The sequence below is a fragment of the Peromyscus maniculatus genome, chromosome 2 (genome assembly GCF_049852395.1).
Source record: "Peromyscus maniculatus bairdii isolate BWxNUB_F1_BW_parent chromosome 2, HU_Pman_BW_mat_3.1, whole genome shotgun sequence".
Lineage (NCBI taxonomy): Eukaryota > Metazoa > Chordata > Mammalia > Rodentia > Cricetidae > Peromyscus > Peromyscus maniculatus.
The window spans coordinates 159,656,757-159,679,324 of NC_134853.1; the positions used below are offsets into that span (position 1 = coordinate 159,656,757).

The 22,568-nt window shown below is 53.0% G+C and overlaps 1 protein-coding gene across 1 annotated transcript in view; it reads right to left on the bottom strand.

The window, feature by feature from the left end:
* Window positions 1-6,464, bottom strand: part of Padi1 (peptidyl arginine deiminase 1) — a 35,274-nt gene extending 28,810 nt beyond the window's left edge. The window contains exon 1 of the mRNA XM_076565565.1: window positions 6,171-6,464. Coding sequence (XP_076421680.1) covers window positions 6,171-6,265 — 95 coding nt within the window. The 5' untranslated portion in view covers window positions 6,266-6,464. The remainder of the gene's footprint in view (window positions 1-6,170) is intronic.
* Between the last annotated feature and the right edge of the window lie 16,104 nt (window positions 6,465-22,568).

Here is a 22,568-nt window from a genome sequence, read left to right on the forward strand (position 1 = left end):
ACACAAACCCGCACCTACAGCAATGACTGACATCTAAGATGCCAGCACACAGGAGGCAGAGGCAGGAGGATTAGGAGTTCAAGGCCAGCCTGGATTATGTAGTAAGAGCCATCTTAAAATAAATAAACAAAACCAGGGACTGGGGAAATAGCTCCATTGGTAAATCCTTGCAAGTATAAGGACCTGAATTCAATGCCCAAAACCCACATTATAAAACAACAACAACAAAAAAAAAACCTAAAAACCTGGCTGTGGGCTGGAGTGATGGCTCAGTGGTTAAGAGTGCTTACTGTTCTCTCAGAGGACCCAGGTTCAATTCCCAGCACCCACTAGACAGCTCACAACTATCTGTAACTCCAGTTTCCAGGGGATCTGATGCCCTCTTCTGACCTCCTTGGTCACTGCATGCATGTGGTGTACACACACACACACACACACACACACACACACACACACACACACTCACATGTACCCAGGCAAAACACTCATAAGAGTTAAAATAAAATAAAAACCTGGGTGTGGTGGCTCATGCACCCAGGAGGACTCAAGAGGAGGATCCATCCCCAGAGAGCACTTTCCAGAGAGTCTATTCTAATAGGCAAGCTACAGGACCCTGTCTAAAAAAATCCAGGGTGGATGGCTCTTGAGGAAATACACCCAAGATTATCCTCTGACCTCCACACACACATGCACATACAGGAGCAACACACACACACACACACACACACACACACACACACACACACACACACGAGAGAGAGAGAGAGAGAGAGAGAGACAGAGACAGAGAGAGAGACAGAGACAGAGAGACAGAGAGACAGAGACAGAGAGAGACAGAGACAGAGACAGAGACAGACAGACAGACATATTTAAAAACAAGAACAAAACATTTGGCATCCTGTCTCTCAGTGAGTTCCCCTCAGCAGAGCCCAGCAAAGCAGGTGTGAGCATGTGCTGAGTGATGGGGTAGGGGGGCATGAGAGACAGCAGGGGCCATTTCTACCACGTGGAGGGGAGCACTCAGCAGGGAGGTACCACTCAGACACCAGCCAGCCTTGACTTTCTCCCTCTGTCTCTTTTAGTTGATTACAGCTGGCAGGGATCATGAGGGCCTTGGCTGGTCCAGCACCATATATACACATTTCCTTAAGGTCTACACCGTACTGGGAGTGTCTGTGACCTCTCCTTTCCAAAGATAGTGATCAGTGGCTCATGGGCACCTTGCAACGCCCTGTTATTGCTCAGGACAGGCTGCCTAGCAAGCCCAGGAGGATGGCCAGACAGGCAGGCCTCCCCACAATGGATACAGGGGGCAGCTGTCACGCTCTAGTCTTCAAAGCAGAGCAAGACTAGAGCCTGAGACCAAAAACCTCCATGAGAACGGGCCCTGGTTTAAAGTCAGTGCAGTGAGTCATGTTCCTCTAGCCAAAGTAGATCTGAGGCCTGTGGGTGATGAAATTCCTCATTAGTAAAATGGGAGAATATGGATGCCATCTGTACAGACACACAATATGTGATGTCACCCCACTTAGCTAGCTTGGGAGAAAGCAAGCTCAGAGGGGCCAAGGGACTGGCCCAAGGTCACACAGCCTGCAAGGGCCAGTATGATCCCTCAGCTATTCTGTTCTGAGAAGCCACCAAATTGGCCACCTCTGAGCGCTTCTTCCTCCTAAACAGTGCGACCAGGTGAGTATTGGTGGGATGTGGGAGGGGAAGATCTAGGCCTCTTTCCTCACTAAGTCCGGAGGTTGGGCCCACACTCACCCATATCCAGAGCCTTGGTGGCCAATCTGGCTCACAGCATGCCTGCTGCCCCTCTGCAGAGTCCCCTGGGGAGTTGACCTATCTTCTGTCCCACCTAGATAGCACTATGCCCAAGACCTAAGCCACGAAGTTTGGACAGATGTATGGCCCGAAGGGCATGTTGGAAGCACTTGCTAGTAGTGTTTCAAGTGGCCTTGAACTCTAACACAGAATGACTGGGATCCTGCTCTGGGGCCCAGGGTGCACTTAGAGGCCCAAACACAGATCTCTTTTCTATGAATCCAGGTTAGCCCAAGTCCACAAGTCTCAACTTTCTCAGTGCCAGCTCTGGGTGCTTTGGAATCCTGGCCTTTTCCACTTGTAGCTGGGTTCCATCCCTGCCCTTGCCAGGTGTCTAGGGTCCTCATCCAGATTGGTAGGTCCCCAAGCCACACCTCCCTGGGGAGCAGGAACTCAGGTAGAGGGAGCAGTGAAGGAGGGCAGCCCCGTCAAAAGGATGCATCCTGATGGTGGGAGGCATCTATACCTAGGCAGTCATCCCTCTCCAGGTCCACTGCTCAGGACAGCAAGTGCTGGACCCTGCTGGCCACAGCCCTTCCCCACCCTGGCCCCAAGTGAGCAGAGGGATTCGGGTCCAGGGATGAGTGAGCAGAACCAGGGCTTGAATGTGAAGTTGCTGAGAACCCAGGAGGACAGGACCCAAGGAATAACTTACATATCAGAACCCCAGTGACAGAAAAAAGAGGCCTGAGGGTGTCGGAGGGATGGATCCCCAGCCAGCTCAGCATGGTAAGTGGCAGCTAGTACTGAGGAACAGTGTCTGTGGAACTGAGGGAACGGACCTCTGAGGCCAGTACCAATATTGGATTTCCATTTTGACATTTCTGAGGATTAAACCCAGGGAATCCTGCACACTAGGCAAGCACTCTACCCCTGAGCTACACCCCCAGGTCTCTTTTTAGTTTTTGAGACAGGGTCTTACTCGGTTGCCCAGGCTGGCCTTGGACTTGCAATCCTCCTGCCTCAGCCTCCTAAGTGGTGGAATGACAAGCGTGTGTTCCCTCATCCTGCCTGATGCCAACACTCTATGCTGTGAAGATGCCCACTGTCCACTCACTGTCCCACATCTGATAGCCCTCAGACGACCATGAACCCCAAACAGGGCCTCCTCTCAGTGGCCTCATATAGTCCAGGAACTCAAAAACGTAAGCATTTGAACATGACCTCCAACTAAGGGCACTCTCCCTTCTGTAGGTACAAGGACAGGATGGTCCCAGTGGCGCCTACAACCTGTCAGTCCCTCGAATTAGGATCCCATCAATCCTATAATTACTTCCCTGGCAGTTCAGCCCAGCTTCCCCCTGCTCCCGGGAATGCTAGGGGCACTTGTCTACATGGGGTTGGAAAAAGTCAGACAGGCACGCTGCAGGACATGGTTGGTTTTGGAATCCAGGAAGCCCAAGAGATGCTCAGGTATGCTCCTTCCTCCCTGTGGCTCATCTGAGAGGCTCACAGTGCTCCACGCATCCCAAACCCCAGAGCTATAGGACCTGAAGACCCTATTTTGCATTGCTGAAAGGGAGGTAAGAGTGTTGCAGTAGCCCACTGGAGTGAGGGGGTCAGGGTGCTGAAGTAGCCTGCTGTGGATGGGAGTCACAGTCTGCTGGGGAATAGGCATCAAGGTGCTGAGATACCCCATGAGGATAATGGGGTAAGGGTGCTGAGCTAGCCCAATAGGGGGTGGTCTACAGCACCTGCTGAGTCTGGTTACCCCATGGTACACAGTTAACCCCACACACAAACATTTTTCCAAATAGCCAGGCCATGCAGCCCCTGGGGAATTAATCACTTCCTCTGATGTCACCCTAAGCGCCATTACCTGGAAGCTCAAACTCCGGGCAGCTCAGATGACTGACACCCCAACCACTTGGGGGGGCCTTCCGCAGGCTTATCAGCAAGCAAGACCAGTTCTAAGTCCCTTGGTTGGCCTCAGCTGGAGCTAGTCACCAAGCAAAGGGGTGGGGGAACCCCAAGTTCGCCTCTCATTATCAAGTGTGGCCTGGCTCCCAGCCAGCCCCTAGGGGAGCCTCAGGCTCCTGGAAGGCCCGCTGGCTTGCCCATCCAAGGCACCTTTCCCACTCCCACTGCTTTCTGGGCAGGAGAGGCCTCCTCGGTGTCGAAGAGCAGACTCCTGTGCGCGCGCGCGCGCGCGCGCACACACACACACACACACACACACACACACACACACACCCGTAAACTCTGGGTAGCTGTGATGCTGGTCACCACTCAGGGTATAAATTGACACTTCGGTCCCTCCTAGAGCCAGCCAAGAGACACCACAGCCAAGGCAGCTTCCTCTGTGCCCGCAACACTGAAGGATGCTAAGGGCTCGGTCTTCCCACCACACACCCCATCTTGTCCTTGTCCCTTCCCACCTCTGAGGAGCAATGGGAAGAAAAGACGTGGGGGTGCCCACAGCTGGCATAGCCTACAGGCCAACTACCATGGAAAGGGTTCTGCGTACACACATCTCATTTACCCAACTCATGGTACTGTTGCATTCCCATTGACTCTCGGCAGAGGCAGAGGCAGAGGCAGGGGCAGGGGCAGGGGCAGGGGCAGGGGCAGAGGCAGAGGCAGGGGCAGAGGCAGGGACAGGGGCAGGGGCAGAGGCAGAGGCAGGGGCAGAGGCAGAGGCAGAGGCAGAGGCAGAGAGGCAGGGGCAGAGGCAGAGGCAGAGGCAGAGAAGCAGGCTCACAGAAGTGCAGTTGCATGCCCAAGGTCACACAGCCAGGGACCAACAGGACCAGGATGCGCTAGGTGCATACATAACCTCCACACCGAACTTCAGAGGGGGCCCAGCACATCCAATCAGGGTTCAGCGCACACAGCAGAGAGGAGCCAGAGATAAACTGGTGAGGAAAAGCAGACCTGGCTCCCTGCCAAGTGCTTGAGTAGAATAACACCCCAAGGCTGAGGTTTGAAAGAACCTTCTAGAAACAACCTTGTCTCTAGGTGAGAGCAGGGGCCCGGGATCAGGCAGGTGGGACTCATGGGCTCTTCTTTCCTGGCATCAATGTCAAATCAGGGCTGCCAGACGCAGTTCAGGAAGGCTGGTCTCAGCTGAGCTCCAGCTAAACCGCAGGCTGCAGGCTATGGATGTCCCATACCATCGCTAAAAAATTAGTGGGGGCCAGCCCCAGGGTAGAGCGCTTGACCAGCATGTGTAAGGCCTCGGGAAGTACCAAAAAGGTCCGTCCCTCTGTCTCTATCTTTGTCTCTTTCCTCCCCGCTCCCTGCTCCACTCAGTGGACCCTTTATTCATTCAATCTAGAATCCTGTGCTAAACGGACAGGAGTGGTATGATCCCTCTAGCCATGTAGGTCTGATGAGACCAGCCCGATCTCTGGTCCCCAGAAGTAAGTAGTCAAGGTCTGGCCTCTAGGGCTTCTGTCTATTCCTCCCCCTCTTGGTCACTGGGGTCCTCCACCACTGCTTGAGAGGGGGCAGTGGAATTCAGGTAGGCATAAAATACAGGGTTCACCCACCTGGCTGGGCAAGTGCAGGAGCCCCAAGGGTGATCTGAGTTCAGATGGTGCCTGGGAACCCCCAGCCCTCAGCTCCCTAGGAAAGATGACCCACCTAGAGCTCCAGAGGCCCTAGGTATCATCACAGCCAACTTCCCTAGTAGCCAGGTAAAGAACTGAGGCTTTACTGGGTCCCTGCATCCCTGTCTAAACAGCCAGGACAGGGAAGACTTGGGTCAATGTGGGAAACTGATGTCACGGCTGTCCTGTTCACAGGTCTCTATTGCCACCACTATCACAACCACCATCAAGGCTGCTGCGACAGTCATCATCATCACCGTCCCTACCATCACCACACCATCATTACCATTACCACCATCATCTCTTGCCAGCCCAAGTCCCAGGCTTTGCTCCAGGATCCTTCTTAAATTAAGTCATTGAGTTATCCTTTGACCACGCCCTCTTAATCCCAGTCACTCTGGTTGTCCCTGGCTGGCCTCCAAGGGTCAAGATGTCACATGCACACCCCTAACCGCAGAGAGGCGGAAAATTGGCAAGACATGGAGAGAGGAAGGGGGAGTCCAACCCTCTTCTCTGGATTGAGCCCCAGCTCCTTCTGCTGCTCTACTTGAAGACTGGCATGTAGAACCCAGACAGAGCTTGGTCCCAGGACTCGGAGTAATCTTCTCATCCAGACACTGGACCCAGTGTCCTGAACTCGGAGCACCTGGGCAGATCCTGTTCCCTCCCCTCCCAAGCTCTGAAGCCAACTCCACCTTCTCTGGTATCCAAACATCATCCTGCCTACACCCTTCTGCATACTCTTTGGTCCAGGGATTCCCCCACCTAAGCACAGGAAAGTACCCCAGCTCTCACCTGTAGACATCCACCAGCATCTCCACACCTACCACACACACAGCATGGGTGGGCTTCTTCAGAGACAGTTGCACAGTTCTCTGCGGGGCCATCATGTGCTGAGCTCCCAGCCTTCTGGTCGGGCTAGCTCGGGTACCCAGCAGCCACAAGCCCCGGCTGCCGCCCCGGCTCCCCAGCTCTTCTTGGGGACACCTGGCTGCCGGGTAGGAACGTGCGTTCTAATGGGTTGGTGCTCTCTCCTCCCTTTTAATTTCGCCCTGCAACCTGGGGAGCCTGCCTGAGCCTGGTCCCCACCTCCTGGCTCCACGCCCAGTCACCTAAATCATGGGCTGTCAATCTAGGAGGCTGGGAGGGAGGTGTCTGGAGCTCTCTGAGAGGTGGGAAGGGGCCCTGGGAACAGCCAGGTTCAGGTGCCAACAGGAAACTCAGAGGGTCTAGTCATCCCACTCATGGGCTCTCGTGCCTGAACCCAGACTGTGACAGCCCTTTTGAGGGCTCCATGCCAGGCACCAGCTAAGCAATTTGTAGATCCTGTCTCCTAGGTGTGGCAATCCAGTCTTCAGGGTCAGCTCGGTGGATGGACATTGTGTGGTTCAAATCCCATCCCTGACACTCAGAGCCACTGAGGGGATAAGGTCACTTAAGCTCTGCTCGACTCCGTTTACCCACGTGTGTGTAACAGCTGCTGTAACAGAAGGGCCTACGGGGTGAGAGTGCAGGGCAGTGGAGGAGAGTTAGCCTGGTCTAAAAGATGTGTTGGTGGCTGTTCAGGTCTCTTGTCTTCAAGACAGGTTCGAAATCCTATTTCTCTGTCCACTGACATCCCAGGGCCAAGGCAGGCAAGGAGCCTGGTCTCTCCTGCACCCCCTAGGATGCTGAGCACATAGGAGCCCAGCAACACCAGTGTGAGCACAGGGTATCCCAGGAACCATCACTCCACAGGTTCAGAACCTGGCTCCTGAGTTCAGAAAAGAGTTTTTCTATATGCTTTTCCTTCCTTCCTTCCTTCCTTCCTTCCTTCCTTCCTTCCTTCCTTCCTTCCTTCCTTCCTTCCTTCCTTTCTTCCTTCCTTCCTTCCTCCCTTCCTTCCTGTGAAAACAGTGAATTTTATTAAACACTGACAGTACTTCATGAAGAAACAAAATCAGAGGATGGAGATGTTGCCTGCTTGGTAGAGTACTTACTTAGTCTGCCCGCAGCCCTGGGTTTGATCCCGAGTGCCACATAAAACTGGGTTTCGCGGCAGTGAATGCCTGCAACAGTGGCAGAAAGATTGGGAGTTCAAGGTCATCCTGAGCTGAATAGTGAGTTTGAGGTTGGCATTTCAGCAAGAAAGGAAGGAAGGAAGGAGGAAGAAAGGAAGGAAGGAAGGAGGAGGAAAGGAAGGAAGGAAATCAAATTCCAAAACCATTTCATTTCAATCATCTCTGTGTTTGTGTCTGTCTCTCTCTCATACACACAGATACACATACATGATCAGAAGAACATAGGTCAAAATTAACAAACACATTCTATAACTGTTATTTTCTTCATATTTCCCCTCAGGTCGTCTTCAACTTTAAAGAAGCAAATTTCCTTGAATAAGAAAACAATGTTTGGGACAGTGTGCAAGCTGTTTTGTGTAGACCATAGTCACGTGACACCGTCTCTGGCCCTAGCTTTGCCTATGGGAAGGTTGGGTAAGGCAGCTGAGAAAACCCCCCATTCCCCACAGTCACACGGGGACAGTTCAGACCCTCCTCATGGGGCCACTGTGGGAGTGAAAGGCATGGAAGCAAAGCCAGGGGTGGTGGCCAACACTTTGAGGCCCTGTTCAAGTCCCCTCCCCCATGGCTGGTCAAGGGTGCTCCCCCACTGACTTGTGCCCTATGAATTCTGGCACCAGGGCAGCTGATGCCATCCTTGGGTCAACTGGAAGTGGTGTAGGAAGAAGCATGTAAGGATGGCCACGGTGTTCAGGGCCCGAGTCACCAAAGGGATGGCACCTTAGTTTGATGGAGGGAGAAGGCTGGGTGTGGGTCTAGGGATTGGCTATTCTGTCATAAACATGAAGAGGCCACTGGACTGCTGACTGGAGAGGGTGGATGACATGTCCCCTTCATGATGAGAGACTTCTCTGGGCCACAGGACATGCCTCTCAAGCGGCGAACACACAGCCGAGAACCCTTTCCACAGGCAGGGGACAGCAAAGACAAGGAGGACAGACGCAGTCCCTGCAGGAGGGCTACCTGACAGCCCCATGGAGGTGCTTGTCTCCAGGAATCTCCAGTCTGGCTAGGAAGCAGGAAACAAACGAAGAAAGACCGCATAAACTTGTATTTGGTTCCTCTTTCTGGAATGATCTTCCTTTCCATCAGCATGACTGAGTATGATATTCCTGGCCTTAAAAGTTCATTCTGCACTGGGCAGTGGTGGTACACACCTTTGATCCCAGCACCCGGGAGGCAGAGCCAGGCAGATCTCTGAGTTTGAGGCCAGCCTGGTCTGCAGAGTGAGGTCCAGGACAGCCAGGCCTAAACAGAGAAACCCTGTCTTGAAAAACAAAAATTCATTTTACCTATAGGCATAAAGGCTAAGCCTCAGTTTACCCCCTGGCTACAGAAACCAGCAAAACATCCCTGCAGGAGTGGGCCTTTCCACCATCTTTTCCCCAAACCAAAAGGACCCCAGTCATTTTGTCTAAACCTATCTAGAGGTAGAAACATATAGCGTGAGCTCTCCCAAAGTACACAGGCTTCCACTGAGGAAGACTGGACGAATGGAGGGGTGGAGGGATAGACCGGTGGATAGATGAACAAGGGGATGAGTGGACAGATGGAAGAGAAAGAGGCAAGTGAGGAGGGAGGTGTGGTGTATAAGAAGACGATGGAGGCGACACAATGGGATAGTCCCAGTACTGATGACGATGAGGTCCGCCACAGCAGTCGTCCCAGACCCAGCCTCACCTGTGCCAGGCAGTTTGTAGGACTCTTCCGTAGAGTTGCTCATCCAACCTTCCCAACAGTTCCAGGAGACAATTCCGACCAAGCCTGAAGACCCGAGTTCAGACAGATCATGGTCTGGTTGTGCTTTTGGCCGGTGTGGGGAGGGCGGGGCAGCAGGACCTGGCTTCACTCTTGGGATTGAGAAAAAAGAAGGGAGGCAAGGAGGGCTGGGTGGGGTACAGAGGTAGGAACCGAGGCCTGAGCTGAGCAGAACTCACAAGGCCGGCTTTCTGCACACAGGCCGCCTCACCTCTACCTGGGCTTCTGAGCATCCACAGGTCCCTGCTGGGGGAGCATTAGGTCCTTCTGTGCACTTCCCCTTTTGTTCAAATAGGCTTCCTGAGCAATTTGAACAGCCATTTGCACTGTTTTAGGAAATAGCACGCACTGTCGTGATTCATTGAAGGAAACCCACGTGGCTGTTCTCCAGGCCCCGCTGTGGATTCTGAACCCTCCTCACCCTCTTCCTTTTCTTCGACCTGAGAACATTTCCTGGGAGACATCATGACCTGCCCAGGCCCCTGCCCTACCCACACCCCACAAAGTCACGTCCTGCACATCCAGGCTGTGGTCTCTTTGAACTTGAGACTCCAGGTTTGATGGGTCAGATCCGGGAGCAGCGGGGGTGGAAACTGGGTGATCTCACCACCCCCTCCACAGATGGAATATTCAGTTCAGAGCTCCTGCCCTCACTGGGCAGCTGAAAAGACAACGCCATGCCAGGGACAGCTGCCCAGGAACTGTGGGACTGAGAGATGTTTCCAGCATGCCCTGTGAACAAGCCGGGGATACGGTAGCTGGGCAGGTGTCTGGGTCTGGGCTATGACATCCACGTCCCATTTCTTCACTAGCTTTGTGGAGGCTGATCACTTTTCTTTGTGCCGTGGTACAGCAGGGAGCCAGCCAATAAGACCTTGCCCTCCTGGGGCACAGACAGCAACAAGCTGTACACACAGTGACAGCCAGGGAGCAAGCAAGGATGAAGACCAAAAGAGGTGGGGAGCATTAGACAGAGGATGGTGATCAGGGCAGGCTTGGCTATATAAATGACTTGGGAGTAAGTTGGAAAAACAACAACACAGACATACACATGCACACACATACACACATGCACACACATACACACAATTCACACACACATACACACAATACACACACACACACACACACACACAATCTTAGTAAGTTCCAGGGTGCTGCTGAGTTCAGAGACTACAATTCCTGCCCCCTCTAGGCCACCAGCTCCCCGTGTGTGGAACTAGATCAGAATTCTCACCCAGGACACCTTTCAGGGGTCAGGCAGGCTACTCAAAGGAGAAGAATTGCCAGGAGGGAGATGGTAGGGCTGGGTGGCTACTGTGTCCAGGGACACAGCCTGCCTGGGCTGATCACAAGTTGCTATCCCCTGAGAAAAAAACCCCGATGCGCTGCACCGCTGTGCGGGCTCTGGATAAGGGTAGGATGAAGTCTGTTCGGGGAGGTGACTGGATGTCTGTGAGGTTAGGCACCTGGGCCAGGGGAGCTCTGGCAACTAGTGAGACATAGGAATGGCCAGTCCAGGCTGCCTGGTGACTGCCAACCCCAGATGTGGCTCTTCCAGCCTGAGGGTCACACCCCTGACGGTGCTTCTCCAGGGCAGTCTGTGGGGAGGGGCATCTGTAGACTCCATAGCTCCAGACCCCTTCCCTTTCCTGTTCTTACCTCCCTTCCCAGGACCCAAGGGCATGGCAGGGATGGTCCCACCTGCTTCCTGGACTCCACCTTTGCTCTGGAAGGGTCCTCTGTCACCATCAGAGGGTCATGGTCTCTGGCCTCATTTTCCAGTCGGATTAGCCAAAGCTTAAAGGGAGCAATGACTTACCCAAGGTGACATGGGAGAAATCACAGGAAGTGGAAGCGAGACCCAGTGTTTTCATTCATTCATTGCTCATTCACTCATTCACTCACTCATTCGGCAGACATCTAGAGGGAACTTGTTCTTTCCAGGTGCCACCCTAGAACCCACAGTTACAGACAGCAGGGGAGCGCTCTCAATTCTTACTGGGGTCTTCAATATCCTCCAGTCTCTCTGCGCCACTGCCACCAAGGCTTGCTAGTGACCGGGGAGTGTCCCTAGACGCTCTGACTCTTCCGTCATGAGAAAGCTGAGTACCCACCAATCCCCTGAGCACAGGGGACCCTGAGGCCAGTGGTTGTAATGGCAGGAAGGGGTGAGGGCCAAAAGCCACGTGACTCTGTCAGCCCTGTTCCCACAGAGCCCAAAGCTCAGGCCCAGCTCTCTGCTGAGGGACACCTGAGGTCCATGCGACCGTATGAGCAGTACTAAATGATACCTTTGCTGGGGCTGGGTCAGGCTTGGGCACCAGCTGAGCAGGCACGAGGATGCTGCCCCCAGGGGCTTGGATTCCAGAGCGCCACCCCACAGTGGCCTACTCAGTGACCTCAGATCAATCAGCTCTGTCCAGGCCACGCTTGGCCTCCACATCTCTAAAAATGGTGTTTAAGGGACACCCCGGCCACATCTTCAGTCTCTGCTTTCCTCCACCTCAGACTCTACGCGGTCACCCTCCAGCTCATCTTCTCTGCCTCCCAGTTTCTCTTGGTCACAGGCTCCTCTTCACACTCCCTTCACCACCACCCTGACCCGGATACCGCTGTCTCTTTTTGGAGACCTCCGCAGCTCCTGGTGTCCCAGGCCCGGGTTGCTGCAATCCGATCATGTCATTCCTCTCCTGAAAGCCTTCTGTATTGCCTCGGATGTGGGTCAGTTGGTAGAATGCTCGCCTAGCATGCCCGAGCCCAAATTCGGTCCCCAGCACCAGCTATACAGGGTATGGTGATCAGATCTGTAATAGGAACAGGAGTTCGAGGTCATCCTCAGCTACATAGGGAGTTGGAGGCTAGCCTGGGCTACGTAAGACCCTATTGTAACAAAATGAACAAACTTAAAAAAAAATCCAAAATCCCTCAGGATGGAGGAAGTGGCTGAGTGGGAAGCAAGGAAATTTTGGGGCCTGATCCTTGTGTTCCAACTCAGGCTTGGCCAAGCCAGGATTCTGGGCATGTGACTGGACTTCTCCATGGTTTCTAATCTTCTAAATTTCTCAGTCTTTTAATTTTTAAAGTTTTCAACAATGCACAAGTTTAGAGACATACATTAAACAGTGATGGGTTTAAGGCTGATGCTCAGGAACCGAGAAATGCAAGCTTGACCTGGCATTCAAGGCCCCTAAGACCAGCCCCCTCAATGACCCTCCTGACTGGGAACCTCATCTAATCTATCGGGGCCTTCCCACTGCTCCTGCTGGGGACCTACTTCCTGACCTGGGATTTCCACAGGTTTCTTGCCTTCTGGTCCCCAGCACTCCCTCACCTCCACTGCTTAGCCCTTCACACATCCCAGAAGACTTAGCATCCATTACCGTGGTGAGGTCACACTCACATCCTAGGAAAAACAATTTGAGAATGCCTTCCTAATGCTGCGACCCTTAATACAGTTCCTTATGTTGAGGTGACTCCCCCCAACCATACAATTATTAAATTCCTACTTCATAACTGCAATTTTGCTACTGTTATGAATCGTACTGTAAATATCTGATATGTAACACCCCCCCCCCAAAGGAGTTGGACCTACAGGTTGAGAACCACTGCTCAGGGCTTTTTTTTTCTCTCTCCCCAAGTGAAGATATTAAGTCAAAGAAAAGAAAGGGGTGGGGGACCTGTTATGGAATTTATCTGTATGGTAGATTTAGCTATGAGTTCCCTAGTAGACCAGGAAAAAGAGAAAGTAGCATGGATTTCATGAATCATGGTATTCACAAAGTAAAACTAAGCCAGTTGAGGCAGAGAAGCCCAGCTCTACTTGACCTGGAGGACTGACTTTGGGTGGAGCTTAATAAATGACTCAAAGGAAGAATCTTGAACCATATGGCTCATGGGAGTCATACAGTTGCATCTGGCCGGACCCCCAGGCTTATCTGGGGGACCATATCTATAGACAAACATGCTCTGCCTCTCTTTTAGGAGAATTCTTTGTTTTAAGCAAACTTTTGGGTAAAGAGAATATGGCAGGGATTCTATACCGTCTTCTCTGAAACTGCTAGGCCAGAGACCTAGGCTCCAGGGACATCCCACTCAAACCTTAGCTCAGATCCAGAAACTTCCACCGACTCTCAGAGCCACGACATCATTTGAGGAGGCACAGTGCCTCTGCTGGGTGTCCCTCCAACACAAGGCTTCGTGTCTTACCTGGCCTTTCCATGAAACCTGCCCCACCCGCCTCATGGGCCACATGGACACAGGAGGGCTGTGTGACTTGCCATGAACCACACAGCAAGGGAACTGGGCGTGTGGCTCAGTTGGCAGAGCACTTGCCTAGGACGCATGAAGCCTTGGGTCCATTCCTGACACCCCATACATAACCTAGGTTCTGCAGGGGTGGCTCCGCCTGCTGGAGACTTCCCAGTGGGGTCTGGGCTCTCGTCATCCATACACTATGGCAGTCTCCTGCCTCATCCATACACTATGGCAATCTACAGCGTCAGAACAAATCCACAAGCTTTGCCAATGGCATCGGCTGCTCCTGAATCGGCTCGTCGTGCTGATTAATATTGTCAGCCTGTCTGGGAGGGAAGGATAGCTAGACCAGGTTAGTTAAACTCCGAAGACTCACTCAGAATGTAGCTGTCACTGGTCTCCGAGCTGGAGTCCCAGACTGAACAAAAAGGAGAACGTGAGCTGAGTGGGTACCCTCCTCCTCAGCTTCCTCAGCTTCCTCAGCCTCCTCAGCTTCTTCCTCGCTTGGATGCAATGGGCCAGCAGCCTCACCTTTCAGCTGACATGCCTGCCCTGCCATGATGGATTGTATCCTCAAAGTGTGAGCCAAAATTACACCTCCCTTTCTTCTCTCTCTCTCTCTCTCTCTCTCTCTCTCTCTCTCTCTCTCTCTCTCTCTCTCTCTCTCTCTCTCTCTCGATTTGCTGTTGTTTGGTTTTGTTTTGTATTTTGGTTTTTCTGAGACAGGGTTTCTCTGTGGACCCTTGGCTGTCCTGGAACTCACTCTGTAGCCCAGACTGGCCTCAAAGTCACAGAGACCTGCCTGTCTCTGCCTCCTGAGTGCTGGGATTAAAGGAGTGTGCCACCACTGCCAGGCTGAGACTCCCTTTCTTAAGTGGCTTCTTGTTAAGTATTTGGTTGTAGCCACAAGGAGAGCAACTGATGCACTTGGTAATCATAACCGTGAGCGATCACAGTGTCTTTTATTCCATTCCCACCGTAATTACTAACATCAAATACTCTCAGATCCCATATCACATGTCATGGTTATCCAGGCTACAGAATGACCAGGGCAGGGTTCAAGGAGCTTCAGGGTTCAGACAGCTGAGCCCCTCCAGATGAGAAATAAAACAACCTGGGCACAAGGCTGTCAACACCAACTAGGTGGCAGCTGTCAGTCTGAAGAGGACCCTGTGTGCTACATGTCACCTTCAAGGATCCATCCCACCAGAGCTGAAGCTGCCAAGGGACAGAGATCATCAGGCAGGTTCCCTGCTTAGATGATGCTTTTCCTGAGAGGTGACTGAGTGAGGGGCTGGCATGCAAGGTCATGTGGCAGTCTGGTGGTGTCCCTTGGTAGTCCGAGTGTGGGGCGACACCCGGTGCATGGGTAAGCCCTTGTGACTGGCATTTCTTTGTGATTTGGTGTGCTCACAGGCATTGTTTATTGGCATAGATAAACCCTTTATCAGTTTGTGGCTCCAGGTGTGCTGGCAGCTGTTTGCTCAGATAAACAAGGCGGAGTCCTTCTGTCTTGGCACCTGCACTCAACATGGAGTCACTCATGACAAACCGCTGCTTTGTAAAACATGATAACCCAGAGCAGGCACGGCCTGAAAGCCACCACGATATACACCATGATGTAACCCAGAGCAGGCACAGCCCACTGCTCTCACCTGTTCCCCATTGCTCTCTCCCAAGTCAATGTAAGCAAGACAGCGACTCCCAAGTCCCCACTGCACAGAGGGCTCCTCCCCTTTCCCAGAGCCACCCACCATTCATTCAGCAGCTATTTCTTGGGCACCTGCCTTGATCCAGACCAAGAGTTGAAGAGGGAAAGCTGGTGATGGCCTGACTTCAGGGTGTGTGTGCGTGTGCGTGCGTGCGTGCGTGCGTGCGTGCGTGTGTGTGTGTGTGTGTGTGTGTGTGTGTGTGTGTCGCATGGGGACATTGGGTATGAATACTGGGACATTTGTGTGTATGTGGGGCCTTCGAACTGGGCTGTCACATTCCTGTCCAAACAACTGGACCCCACCATCTGCGGAGGCAGCCACACTTGAGAGTCCTAACAGCAGCGGCTGAACTCAGTGGCAGGCTCTCAAGATCACCCTGTGCAGGCAACTGCGGTAAGCTCCATCCACCGCCTCTCAGACCTTCTGAGCCATTCTTCTCTCTCTCCTTGGACCCTCACCAGCCCAAGTCTTTCACTTAGAAAACCCTCCTCCCCCAGAGATGCTCAAGACCACTCCCACAGGGTATTTAAACTGCCCCCAACCCCGAAAACAGATACGTGGGTTTTCTGGTCTTTCTTTCTCTACTTCTGTCTGGGGTGCTAGAAGATTATCATGGAACACTTTACCCATTAAACTTGGGCTTTTTCTAATTTGGTCTGATTTCGTCTGATTTGGATTGCTGCATCGGTGGAGAGACTTATTGGGGTGCAAAATCTTTTCAGTATGCGCATGCGTGTGTGCCTGTGAAGGGCAGGGGTTGATGTAGGCTGTCTTCTCCATCACTCTCTGACTTATTTTTTGAGACACGGTCTCTCACTGAAACTGGAGTCACTGATATGCTAATTTATGGTGATATATTGTGCATCACATAAAGCTTGCCTGAGGATCAGAGGACAGAGTCAGCCACTAGATTAAATTTAGAGGCCAGGCAGCAGTGGTAGCACACACCTTTAGTCCCAGCACTTGGGAGACAGAGATCCATCTGGATCTCTGTGAGTTCAAAGCCACCCTGGAATCCATGAGTCTAGGAGAGCCAGGCAGTGGTGGCACACACCTTTAATCCCAGTACTTGGGAGTCACACGCCATTAATCCCAGCACTAGGAAGGAAGTGATATGGCTGGGCAGAGAAAGGCATATAAGGCATGAGGAGACAAGAACTAGCCTGTAACACTAATTCTAAATAGTCTTTTAATAAAAATCTCGGTGCCAAATATTGGGGTAAATGCTGAAAGATCAGAGAGACAAAGGAACAAGCCACAGCCACCACCTCTTACCTGAAAAAGTCTCTAGTTCCTGTCTCCTCACACCTTATATACCTTTCTCCGCCCAGTCATCACTTCCTGGGATTAAAGGCATGTGTGCTTCCCAAGCAAAGGCATGAGATCTCAAGTGCTGAGATTAAAGGTGTGTGATTCCCAAATACTGGAATTAAAGGTATGTGCCACCACTGCCTGGCTCTGTTTCTCTCCTAGACTGAGTCAATCTCATGTAGTCCAGGGTAACTTTGAACTCACAGAGATCCAGACAGATCTCTGCCTCCCAAGTGCTAGGATTAAAGGTGTGTGCCACCACTGCCTGGCCTCTATGTTTAATCTAGTGGCTTGTTCTGTTCTCTGATCTTTAGGCAAATTTTATTAGGGTACACAATACATCACCACACTAGCCCCTTTTCAGCTGAGGACTCCGAGGCTCTCAGTCAGAGGATTCGTGGAGACAGGATCTCGCCTTCCATTCGGCCTGAGGATTAGGTAGTGGTGAGAAGTTTCTCTAGTGGCTTGTTCCTTTGTCTCTCTGATCTTTCAGCATTTACCCCAACATCTGGCTCTGGGTTTTTATTATAAGACCATTTAGGATTCATGCAACTTCAATTAGCCATCATGCTCAAAGTATAGGCTGTGTCAGCTTCCCAGTGCTGAGATTACAGGACGTGTGCCACCGTGTCTGCCTTCCAAGTGCTAGGATTAAAGGTGTGTGCCACCACTGCCTGGCATCTGTGTTTAATCTCGTGGCTGGTGCTGGAGACCCGAACTCAGGTCCTCATGCTTGTGTGGCAACCACTGTGGCAACCGAGTCATCTCCCCAGCTCCCTACCAGAACATTAAAAAAATGTTTTTGGTTTGTATGTATATGTGCGTATACACACACACACACACACACACACACACACACACACACACACACACACACACACGGCAGGGAAGCATAATGGCCTTACATTTACGTTAGAAGGCATGGCTGCCCCAAGGCTGTTCGACCCCTCCTCTTCCATGACAGCATCTTAGCTTAGATAGTTCCCTTTCTTCTACCCACACTGTCCCCCATGTCCTTGGCTTTGTCTGGAGTCCAGCCTTTCTGGTTACAACCAGAAGGCTCAGGCACCAACCCCCAGGGGCCTTATGTCAGGGTGTCCAGGCAACAGCTGTGCCCAGAGAGGGTGAGTAGTTAATCCAAGGCCACACAGCACATTCTCTTTCTCCCATACCTGAGGAGAGGAGGGCGCCGAGGTAGAGGGTGAAGAATGAAGGCTGGTAGTGGGGCAGGCAGAACCAGCAGGGGACAGAGCGTGTATGAGCCCTTGGCTGCCTCAGCCTTCTGGGGGTGCTGGACCCATCTGTTCATGGGCCTATTAGGAACACCAGCTGCATACCTGGTCCAAGTACCAGCACCTTATACCAGGCCCTTCCAGCACCTACCAGGGAGCTAGCCATGAACACACATGCATGCTGGCCCTGCTTCTCGGGAACTGTTCTGTTCTTAAAGCCACACCCATCGTCTCTGTTATGGAAAACTTGACTTCAGCCCTAGATCCTTGTCATTCTAGCAGGATTTACAGTCCACAGATGGATGGATGGACAATGGACAGACACAGGGCCAGCTCAGACAGGCTGGCTCATGTGAAGAAAGTCTTAAACTCCAGGTCTTGTGAGACCAAAACAGGAACAATATACCTTGCAGGTTAAGGGTTCTGTTTGAGGTCAAGACAGTTAAGAATAAGTCCCTGTTTGTCCTGTGTAAGTCCTTGCAAGTTAAGGTTTCTATTTGCAGTTAAGAATATGTTCCTGTTTCTTAGAACTGATGTAAACTGCAAAAGATGTTTTTTGCGGGGTGGTGGTGCACGCCTTTAATCCCAGCACTCGGGAGGCAGAGGCAGGCAGATCTCTCTGTGAGTTCGAGGCCAGCCTGGTCTACAGAGTGAGTTCCAGGACAGCCAGGGCTACACAGAGAAACTCTGTCTCAAAAAACCCAAAAAACCAAAACACAGGTTTTTCAACCTACACTAAACTCACGATCCCATTCACATGCTGTCTCTCTTTCCCTTTCACTGTGTTCTTCTAACTGTGTGTAACAGCCAAGTCTCCGCCCCTGGGAACACCTTATCTCTCCTATAAAAAGACCCTCAAGAGGCCAGCAAGGACTGCTCTCTAAAATCCCAACTTAAGGAGAAGCAGCCGGATGGGCCAGTCCTAAATGCACCCCAAAATAGAGCTTGCTTCAACTGGACATTCATGGGTTCAGTCTTCCTCCTCACAATTTCCAGTCTTATAGGTGTTCTGAGCCATCAGTCAACCACTGGGCAGCAGCCACCACCCTTGGTAGACAGTGTCCTCAGGGTCCCTAGTGCCCTGGGCAGTGGCTCTTGGGGAGCAGGGTCACCTGTGAGCAGAACTCTCAACATAACCCTACCTCTCCTGGCCCCGCATCCCAGTGGTAGTGAGTGGGGAGAGGGAAGGACAGGGGACAGGTGGACGGACAGACAGGCAAGCTGAGGTGGAAATAAGGGATGCTCAGAGATGAACGAAGAAGAACGCATAAGGAAGGCAGAGGCAGACCGCAGCTGGGAAGTCATGACCAAAAGAGTGAGGCCCAGAGACAGGTAGTAACTGGCTCTGGGTCACACAGCAGGCAGCTGCAGAGCCACCTCCCCTGGCGCAATGCCTGACTCTAGAGAAAACAAAGAAAATCTCATTAAGTCTCCAGCAACATTTATCAGATGGGCGATGGCCCACACCCTAGATCTGTCAACATTTCCTGTCCTGTTCCTCCTCCCCTGCCTCCCGCCTCCCTCTGCTCACTTTCTGGAATAGGCAGCTGGGGACTGCCCAAACCCATCTGTGTGAAGCTGGAGCCGGGTCCCCAGCTCACGGCAATGACACTTTCCCATCCTGCTGTCCATGCTAGGCCACCTCGCAGAGACGGTGAGAGGCAGGTGGCTGTAACAGCGGGATGTCTTCAGCTCCCAGCTCCTACCTTCTGGAGGCAGAGAGGGGCCTGATCGGCCTTAGGCATCTGCCCAGGTTCACTGGGTCTCTGGCACCCCATAGGTAGGCGCACATGAGCAGGAGACACAGGATGCCTCCACTGGCTCATATGGGTGACATGGGACAGTCGTCACCATCCAACCCCCTGCTCCTGACACTTCCTGGGCTCCCCAGCTGTGTTTCCTGTGTCCTGTTCACATTCTTGTCCTGGAATAAGGTATGGGTGGCCAACCTGCAGCGCCCTCCCCCGCCCCTCCACATGCAGCCAAACCCTGAGGTGCACTGGGCTGGGACAGGGACTCTCTAGCGATGTCTCCTCAGACATGACAATTCTGCCTGCATCTCACAGGTAGATGGGAAGCCTCGATGGCCTCAGAGTCACAGACCAGCCTCCCTTGCCCTTTGCCTTGCTGGGTTTAGAGACTTCCCTTCTCTCCTTCAAGGGCCAGGCTGCCAGACCTTTGGGAGGACAGCACTTCCCCTTCGGAGGAGGGGAAGAGGTCATCTAGGTGAGGGTGCTGGGACCCGCCTGACTCTCCTGACCCCAGGAGGAGGGCCGAGTGCCCAAGAGCAGGGTCTGGTGACCTGTGGCAGACGTACAGCTCTAAGATCACTCACCACAGGCATGCAGAGAGGGGTGCCAGATCCTGCTCAGGGCGGGGCCTTTCTGTGGGAGGCAGCACTGGGGTGCCCTGAGCAAGGGAGGGTTTATGACCTAGGTCAGGCATGCCCCTTTTCTCCCGTCCTCCATCAGGGTGCTCAAGGTTGGGTGTCTATAATGCCTCCCCCTTCGGTAAACTATAGCCCTCAAGTGACACCCAGGCTACCAGATGGGAGACATTTGGCATCTAGTTAGTGGCATGGGTTCATTAGAAAAGGGGCAGATGAGAACCCACGGGTCCATGGCTCTGGGTCCAGTGCTCTCTGGACTGGTCCTTAACCTCCACATCTGCCCAGATCCTTGCCGCTCAGTTACTGGGCATAGACTTCTCTCTTGGCCTGAGCCTGGCTCCCAAACAGGCCATCCTGTCTGGCATCACACAGCCAATGTGTCTGTTCTCTGTGCCCCACGTGGCTCCAAGTCTCCTGAGTCCTCTTCAGCAGGAACAACCACAGGTTCAAAGCAGATTCTGCCTTCATCTGAGCTGGGCATGCACCTCCACTCGCTGCACCCCCACCAAGGCCTCCATCCTCCCCAGCTCTTCTTACAGCCCCACTGAGCCCCAGACACCGGGTTCTGCAGATAAGGCTTCCCCCAGGCTCCCTGGAGCCAGCCTCTGTCCCCCAAGTTGAGGAAAACAGCAGGCCAACAGAGCCTCTGGAATTCTGGCTTCTCAGCTCCCCTGAGTTTTAAAGAAGTCTCCTTAAGGGGGAGGTGTCAAGTGAACCCTCTGAGCTCAGGAGGCAAGAGCAGTTCAGACAGGAAGGTTACCCCAACTCTACCTCGAATACCTGTATGCAGTAAGCAACCTGCTCAACCATTCAGAGCACCCTACGTGGTGCATTGTGGGGAGGGATTCAAAGTGTACAAGGCTTTGTTTGTTTGTTTGTTTGTTTGTTTTGCTTTTTGAGACAGGGTTTCACTGACCCTAGCTGTCCTAGAACTTGCTCTGTAGAGCAGGCTGGCCTCGAACTCACAGAGATCCATCCTCTGCCTCCCGAGGGCTGGGATTAAAGGCGTGAGTCACCACTGCCCGGCTAAAGTGCGCAGGGCTTTAAGCAGGGGCCAGCAATGTGATTCTGAGCTTGCAGCTGGCGTCCAGGCTATGAGGCCTGGGCTCCTCCCAACCATGTCTCCATGAGTCTCCTTCAGAAGGTACCATGTGAAGCATCCTCAGCCTCATAGACCCCGGAGGATGGTGAGAGGAAGAGAAGGATGACGGAGGAGTGCCATCAGAAGAAGAGGAAGAGGGTGGTTTCCCCAGCAGGACCAGCCCTGCCCACCAGTCGGGGAGAGGATCTTAAGCATTCCCTAAAAGCTCCTGCGTGCGTGCGTGCGTGCGTGCGTGCATGCGTGCCTGCGTGCCTGCGTAGATTCAGAGGCTTGGCCTCTGGGGTGATGGGTCACTGAGACTCTTGCTCCTATGTGCGTGCATGGATTCAGAGGCGGGGCAGTTGGAGTGATAGATCACTGAGACTCTTACATAGTTGATTGATTAATCCATCGATGGACTCGGCTTAATGGGCTGTTGGGAGGCTGTGGAGGCTTCAGGAGGTGGAGCCCCGCTGAAGGAAGTAGGCCATGGCTGTGTGCCTTTGAATGGGGACGGTTGTCCTGGCGCCATCCTCTCTCTTTGCTTCCCAGCCAGCCTGGAGAGAGCAGCTAGCTTGGTCACATGCTCCCTGCCTGTGATGTCCGCCTGGTCAGGGTGACCAGGGGTGGAACCGCCAGAGCCCTGAGCCAAGATAAACCTGTCATCGTGTGAGTTGCTTTCTCAACGGTAGTTTATCACAGCAATGGAAAGCTGACCAACCAGGGGTATAAGGATTCTATGTATCCCCAGACTGGAGGGGGCTTCCTCATCACAAACGGGATCTCTCCAAGAGGTAGCTGGGCAGAATACAGAGAGCCTTGGGTCCCACTAGTGAGACCCCACAGATGGCTGGGGTCCTCTGGCTCTCTCTCCTCAGCCTTCTCTTTCTTTAACTCTGTGAAAGGAAGCATTGGGTAGCTAAAGCTCTGAGGTCTGTCCAGCTCTGACTTCATGAGACCAAAGGACACCTTTCCCCCCTCCCCCCAGCAGCACCCCGGCCTCAGCGCCACTCTGCAGAATGAGGCCAGTCAGACTGGGGTTGGGGCTGAGCACCCACAGCCCAACCCAGGCCTGAATCACTCCACCTGATCTTGGCCTCCAGCCCTGGAGCTGGGGTTGCCGGCCTGGCGGGGCAGGGCAGGCTCTGGCTCAGAAGAATTATTGCTTCCTGGCTTACTTCCTCCCGCGCATGTCTGGCTCCCTTCTCCCAGACACCCAAGCAGTGGCCCCTCGTGCCAGCCACCTACAGAGTAGTGCAGGCCTCCTGTGTGCCGTCCTCACAGGTGGGGTGGGGTGGGGCTGGGAGCCTGACGGTAGAGCCTCTGTGAGATTGCAGGCTGAGTGTCCAGCCCTAGGAGCCCCCTCTCTGAGGTAACAAAGCCGCATTGCCCT